This window comes from Echinops telfairi, unplaced genomic scaffold (genome assembly GCF_000313985.2).
Source record: "Echinops telfairi isolate 266 unplaced genomic scaffold, ASM31398v2 ScPeMD7_3533;HRSCAF=4204_0, whole genome shotgun sequence".
Lineage (NCBI taxonomy): Eukaryota > Metazoa > Chordata > Mammalia > Afrosoricida > Tenrecidae > Echinops > Echinops telfairi.
Window position 1 is genome coordinate 41,999,145 of NW_022107431.1, and position 7,260 is coordinate 42,006,404.

The 7,260-nt window shown below is 52.6% G+C and overlaps 1 protein-coding gene and 1 long non-coding RNA gene across 3 annotated transcripts in view; one reads left to right on the forward strand and one right to left on the reverse strand.

Annotated features, from left to right (window-relative positions):
- Positions 1–7,247, forward strand: part of LOC123522210 — a 28,650-nt gene extending 21,403 nt beyond the window's left edge. Inside the window, exons 2-3 of the long non-coding RNA XR_006680484.1 lie at positions 3,699–3,838; positions 5,587–7,247. This is a non-coding gene — a long non-coding RNA (uncharacterized LOC123522210). The remainder of the gene's footprint in view (positions 1–3,698; positions 3,839–5,586) is intronic.
- TRAF3IP2 (TRAF3 interacting protein 2) overlaps positions 1–7,260 on the reverse strand; it is a 54,537-nt gene that overhangs the window by 37,921 nt on the left and 9,356 nt on the right. Inside the window, exon 2 of one of the 2 annotated variants that reach the window (XM_045294596.1) lies at positions 1,085–1,861. The exons of the other annotated variant lie outside the window; for it this stretch is intronic. Within the exon in view, the coding sequence (XP_045150531.1) occupies positions 1,085–1,853 (769 nt within the window). The 5' untranslated portion in view covers positions 1,854–1,861. The remainder of the gene's footprint in view (positions 1–1,084; positions 1,862–7,260) is intronic. 2 annotated transcript variants of the gene reach the window in all.

The following is a 7,260-nucleotide window of genomic DNA, read 5'->3' on the forward strand; positions in this document are numbered from 1 at the left end:
GAGACTCAGACAAGTATATTACTGAGAGAACTTGTCTACAGCCATCCCATGGTCACAAAGACATGTTTAAACATGTTTTCTTTGGAATAAACCTTTGCACGTATGAACGGGAACCCTCGTAGCAATAACGGCCGCACAACTCTGTGAGGGGATTTTAAGCCATTTGCCGAAAAATGGAATTGAAAGGCAGTGGGATTTTCCCATGAAGGTTTTGAAGCCCCCTTGAAGAGTTGAGAGACGAAGGAAGGTGTGAATTTTGTGGTATGTGAACTAAAGCTCAAGAGTGCTATTGTAAACGATGCTCAGAGCTGGGTCAAGTGGACAAGAAGCGGGAGGGCCTCTTGGATAGAGAAAAGGGCACGTGCATCAGGATGTGAAGCCACTGAGCACATCTGGGGGACTCCCATGGGGTGTGGCTGGAATGCAGCTAGACTCAAATACCCAAGGGGTTTAAGCAACAAAAATCACATGAGCAACTTGATCTCTCTGCAAGAACATAAATCCAGAGAGGCTTAGTGACTTTTTGACAGAAGTTTAAGATGGAGAAGAAGCATACAGAAAAAGAAGAATCCAAGAATTCAGACACTGAGCAAGTTTTCTAGAAGGTATTTGGGTCATCTATCTCCCTGTCTATAGGGAGGTTTCCTCTACCGCAGATAGAGGACTGTTTTCTCCTTAAGGGTCCCAAGAGAAAGCGGTTCCAAGTGGGGCAGGCTTTGGGCTAAGACAGAACATCCCTCTGAGGGCCTTGGTGAGGAGCCCTGTGGGGCACTGGGCCAGTTCTCGACTGCTAACCAGAAAGTTAGCAGAACCCACCCCATAGCTCCATGGGAGAAAGACCCAGCAGCCTGCTCCCGTCCAGACTGCTGCCTGGAAAACCCCATGAGGCAGTTCTACTCTGCCCAGTGGGGCTGATATGAGTCTAAATCAATGACACCTAACAGCAACAAGACCCTTTGTGAATGGAACCCCACCAGGAGAGTGCCTGAGAGAAGTGGGAAGCCCTCCCTGCATCCCTGACACATGGCTACCCAGCCCAGCTGTTACCCAGCCCAGTATGTCCCAGGGGGGAGAGGGCACTTACATGGCACCTGGTGGGGGTCGGGACCTCCAGGACAATAGTACTGGTAATTCCACGGCGCATGTGGGGAAGGTTGTAGAGGCAGCATCTGTGGATACCGCTGTGGCGCAAGCAGGTGGAACTCCCTGGAGCGGAGAGGTCCGGGGAGGTCCTGGGGGTAACACACGGAGGTGAGGGGCAGGGGTCTTTCCAGCTGCCGGAGGCCCAGGACATCCTGGGGCTGAGAGTCATAGCCGGTGTCTATAGTAGGCAGGTCTGGGGCTGCCGGATTCCTGTGGGGCTGGGGCCTTTGTACCGTTTCTTGGCTGCTGACCGAGGCATTAGGCAAACTTTGGCCTGATTTGTCTGAGTCATGGCCAGTGTCGGGAGATGCTGCTGAAAGCTGAGATCCCAGCCATTGATGATGTTTTCCCATAAATGAAAACTGATGCTCTGTGCGGAGGGGCTGAGCCTCGGGCTCGCTGGCCGCAGTCAGGCCCGAGTGTCTCCCACAGTAGCTGTCTTCACTCTCCTCCAGGACTTTATTGCGCAGGCAGACGGCCTGCTGGGACACACACCACTGGCGATTTTCGAGTCTCAGGGGTGGGTAGGCCCCCCCAGAGTCTCCAGAGGCCCCGTGAGTGGTTTGGAGGGCAGACAAGCTGGTGGGCACCATGTTCCTTATTACATTCGGAACAGGTGGTTCTGAAGGGGAATGTGCTGGGATCGCGTGCAGCAACTGGCCTGGGTATGGTTCTGATTCATCGACCTCCACAGGGATGCTTCGGCTCATCCTAGTTTCTGAAACAAGAGAAAACATGCCACCGCCTTAGCAGAGATCATTTCTTCAGAGTCCCCACTTGCTTTGATCTTAAGGGACCGCGTGCAGGACGTGGTTTAAATGAACGGTAGTGTGAAGCCCACGTGTTTGCCGAGCCCCGATTATGCTAAGCTGTTCCCTCACCCTCCGGACAGAAGGTTGAAAGGTGATTCAGAGATGTGACTGTCACGGCCTGCAGTAGAAGTCATTCGCCAGCCAAGGGAAACACCGATGACAGTCGACTCTGAGAAATTATTGTTAGACCAGTGTGTGCGTGTAATCTCCAATGAAAGGACCTTCAGTCGCTAAGGAAGGAGCCTGGGGGCCTGGGGGCACTCACTCAGCTGAAAGCCCAAAGCCTGGCAGTTCAGACACACCCAGAGGCCCTGCAAGACAGGCCTGGAGGCTGACTCTGCTCCATTGGGGGGTGGGGGGGTCGGGAGGTGTCACTATGAAGGGGCCTTTAAAAGTTCATGAAAGAAGGCAACGAAAAGATCATGGGCTTCCCCCCACCCACTTCTGGGAAGCCCCCTTATCACCCGCAGGTACCCACCACCACCACAATCATGGAGAGAGCTCCAAGAAATATTGCTAGGTTCTTTTAAGAACAATGATTTTTTTAAAAAGCAAGGCGTAAACCACAGGTGTCTGAGGCTGCCGTTTTAAAGAAAGGGCGGGGCTGCACGTGCGTGTTTTGGTGTGCCTGTCTGCTGGTCTCTGTAACAAACCTGTGTGGAAGGACAGCCAGCACGTTGGAACACTGGTTACCTGGGCAAACCAAGCAGGGTGAAGAGGTGGGAGGGCGTTTTCATAAACTAGGAAAAGGTCATCGTGACATTTCCCACGTAACAATGTCAGGCTAGAGGACTTCATTCCTCTGGGCACTGTGCTCCCGTGAAGGTATGCCCGCCTGCCATCCGGTTTGGGACATCGGAGTGCAACGAGCAAGGCGGCTAAGCTAGCCTTTAGGCCACAGCCCAGGCCCTGCCGCCTGTATTCTACCAGGAGAGGTGTTCTTGCACGGCGCCCTGGAACACTGGCGGGCGGGCAGGGGCGGGGCTTCATTAGCATGCCCTAGATCCGCCCAGGAAGCTAGATCGGGGCGGGTGGGAGAGGAAGGTGTTGGAAAAGGCAGCAGGTGAGGTTTGCAGAAGGCAGGCGCAGTAGAGAGAGGCACGAAAAAGAAAACCACGGCTTATTCTATGCAGGACCAAGTACCTGCACTACAGGCCACCTGCTTCACAAAGCGGCGAGAGACGGGGGCGGGGAGAGATCGGGTGGGGGGGGTGTCTTTAAATTCCCATGTTGGATCCATGTTGCATTTCCAGCATACACATTGATGGAGGGCATACTCTGTCAAGTCCCCGTGCACCGAATTATTATTCGGAGACAAGATTTGAAAAATTTGAATCCACTCTCTCTTGAGCCCTATGCCCAATCCAAAAAGAACCGGAGAGTATATGCTTTAAAACCCTCCACCTCAGAGGAGAGGGGGAGCCAAGGGTTTGCTACCCCATTTATCTTCAGCAGTGTCTCTGCTGCCTGCCAACGCGCAAATACTTCTCCCTATTTGGTATCAAGCGGAGGCACCTGTGGGACAACTCCTGGCTTGCCCTCCCTGCTCCTGCCGCTGTCTCGCTGTCTCGTGTCTAGGCTGCTGGCCAGGCTGCCTGCTCTGCTTGCCCGGCCTCCTCAAACAACAACAGCAGCAGCAACCCATCAACTACAGGGATTAGACCGTGTACAGATAAACCAGGACTTACTAACAACCCGCTGTCCATTGTTTAAAAGTGCTCTCTTGTTCTCCTTTCTCGGCAGGCTTTCTACAGTATGACATTGGCTATGCCAGCTGCCCCAGCACACAGGAGTATTTTCCGAAGGGCCGGCCCAGGGGCGCACAGTCTCCCGCCTGCAGCTGAGGCCCACAGCCCGAGGGGGAGGACAAAGAGGTATACAAGGTAAGCCAGCTCACAAGGGACAGAATTCTGCTGGCCCTTTCTTGCCCTAGCATTCATTTTTTTTTCACCGTCCACACTTAGGTGTGATTATTTACATTCTCCCCAGGTTTTTAAACGCAAACACCTCAGAAGTACTAATCCTACCACCTCTACCACCACCACCCCCCAAAAGCAGTTTCACATGTGATTCTTTCAGCCCCGTGGCTGCAGGGCTTGAGAGGAAACTAACAGAGAAGCGTGGAGAGTGTTCAGTGCACAGACCTTGACCTCTGAGGTTCTACAGGTAGATTGGTCTGAAAAGGAACAAGTGGGACCTTGCAGGAGAACAAGCCTAGCCTGGCCACGAACAGGCTGTCTCAGGAGAACTGTGGGATTGGGAATTTTTAGAAAACACAACATGATCCCTGATGTTTTAATCACATCACTATCAAGCACTCTAACACTGCAAATTATTACCGAACCCTACTATGCGTCCCCAGGGTTTCTGGTGGCATCGCGGATAAGTGGTGAGGCGCTAAGAGAACTCTGGACAGTTTGACTAGCAGCAGTGTCAGTTGCTCCGTGGGAGGGAGATGGGGCAGAAGGTGCCTGCAGAGATTCACAGCTCTGGAAACCCTCGGGGCAGTTCTCCCCGTCCTACTGAACCCCTATTTGGAACACACTCAGCAGCAGTGGGTCCGGAAAGGCAACCAGGTATCCCAGGGCTCCTGGCAGCACAGTGCTCCAAGTGCACAGCTGCTCACCCAGAGGTGGGCAGTTGTCAAGACGGACATTCTTGGACACCCTATATAGCATCGCCATGAGTCGGAATCAACTTTTGGCAGTGAGTTTGATTAATTTTTTTGGTTTGTGGATCCTTTTTCCTTTTCTTCCTGTCTCAAATATTGACTGGGTGCCCACTATGTGCCAGGCCCCCGAAGTAGACCTGGGCCATGCCCCAGGCGTGCTGCCCATGGGAAGGGCTGACCACTACGCTCACATGCAGAATAAAGATGATTCGACCTCCCAGGATCATGAGAACATCTGTTCTTCTGCTCCAGACAGACAGCTGGGTGGCTTTTCCCAGAACACAGAGGGGGAACATGTCTACACAACCCCCGCTGGCCTTTCAAAGCCCTCAGACACCCCTTTCCGCCCTTTCCACCTCCCTAGAACTGAAGCATCCCAAGACCAGCCCTACTGAGGTGTCATAGAGGACCAAACTCACTGCCATCAAGTCGATTCTGACTCCTGGCGACCCTGTAGGACAGGGCAAAACTGCCCCTGTGGGGTTCCCAGATTATAACTCTATAGAAGTAGAAAGCCGCCTCTTTCCCCTGCAGAGTGGCTGGTGGTTTCAAACTGCTAACCTTGTGGTTACTCACCCAACACATAACCCACTAAACCACCAGGGCTCCTTCACGGAGACCAGTCACACCCAAAGACCACGTTAGAGAGGCCACAAGCAGATTAGTGGGAGTGTGTCTTTCTGGTCTTTAATGTGGGTCCCTGGATGGTGCATTCGGTTGCCAACCAAAAGGTTGGAGGTACCTTGGAAAAAAGGACTGGCGATCTATTTCTCAAACGCCAGCCATTGAAAACCCTGGGAGCCCAACAGATCTCCTCGAACACAAGCCACCTCGAGGTAGAATCCATTAAATGGCAGCTGTTTTTGGTGGTTTTTGTTTGTTTTTTGTGAAACCTCTGTTATTTAAAGAAAAGAAAAAATCACCCAGTATCTCAGCGTTCCGGCTTCCATTTTTCTCTAGGCCTTTTCCAGAGTCTGACTACATCTTGGCTAAAGTCCAACCTGGCCTGTGCTCCAACCCCTAGCAGATGGGGTGCCTGGGCTGGAGGGGGAGAGCCCTATTTTCCAGCCCAGATGGAGAGGAGGCTAATGCAGGCCTTCTAGTGGGAACCCTTCAAGCCCTGTGCTGCCGTGCCTTGGACTCTCACCCACAGGAATGCCCAGCTCAGGACACCTGTCAGCCACACAGGACAAGAGCCAGCTGTCTGCCGCACAGGCAGGAAGGTAGAGCAGCTCATGAGAGTCTCTGGGTCCTGGCTCATTTCTGAGATTATAGAGAGATTCTGTGGTGGGCCAGGGCTCCCACGCACTTTCAAAAATAAGTCCCCCATGTAAACGGGTTTCCCTCTACTTTGCCCAATCCCCCCAATCCCAAACTCATTACCATTGAACCAATTCCGATTCTGGCGACCCTGAAGGACACAGTAGGACTATTCTCTGTAAGGCTGCCCATCTGTACAGACTCGGATGGCTACACCTTTCTCCCACAGAATAGCTAATAGATTCAAACCACTGCCCTCTGGTTCGTAGCCAGGCTCTTTAACCCCTGCACCACCAGGGCTCTGTGTGCTTCCCAAGAGGTGTGCAATTTGTGCAATTGGGCAATAACAACCTGAAGTTCAAAAGCTAATGCCGTCTGGCCTAGTAATTTCACTCCTAGGGATTTCCTGTGCATCCTGTGTGGCACAAGGAGGTTTCCTGGGAAGGCAGCATGCAGCCCTGCTTCCAGTGGCCAACTAGAAAGCACCCCGTGCTCAGCAAGTGTCCGACTTCTACAACGGCAGGCCACCAGATGAGGAGTGCCCTGCGTCTCTTCAAAGAATGAAGGAGTTGCGTGTGGGCTACGTGGAACCATCTCTACAGCTGATTCAATGAAAAAGAGTAGAACAGTGTGATGTATTATATACATCCGCATACGCACGAGTCATCGCCTAATAAACGAGCCACGGGCGTTGCTTCTGGGAAGGGAACCAGGTGACTGGGAACAGGGCTAGGAGGGAGACCTGGGATTCATAGCATTTTCTACCTTTAAACATTTGTACCAAACGTATCTATACGGTCTACTTTTAAAATACACACACCATTTTTGTACAGAAAAGGAAAAGCCCCACTAGTGGTTCTGATACTCAGAGATTGAGAACCCGAACGGAGGAGGGACCCCGAGACCACTAAGGAGAGAGAGACTGGACATCCCTTAAAGTAAAGCAAATACAAATCTCATTCGGCATCTGCCCAGGGTGGAGAGGGTGGCCACAGCTTGCAGCGGAGCCCCTTCCGGCACACACAGTTGGCCTGCAATGACTGCCCTCGGGAGCCCGCTTCTCCAGCCTCACGCACACCACCGAGCGGAGACTCGCTTCACTGCATTCCCACTGCACTTTGGGCTGGGAGTTACTCCAGTCCTGGCCTCTGACCAGCACCCTTTTCCAAACCCATCACTTTCTCTCCAGGCCCCCATTCTAATCACTTTGCACCTTTCCCATGGCTCCTCTATACCCAGCTTCACCCACTGTCACCGGTTCTAGTTATGTAGACATCTAGATGTGAAAGAGCCTTGACATCCGCGTGACAATGTCCCCTCGGGGTCAGTTCACAGAATTTCCCATTCTCTCCCTCGGTCTGTCTGAGCTCTTTT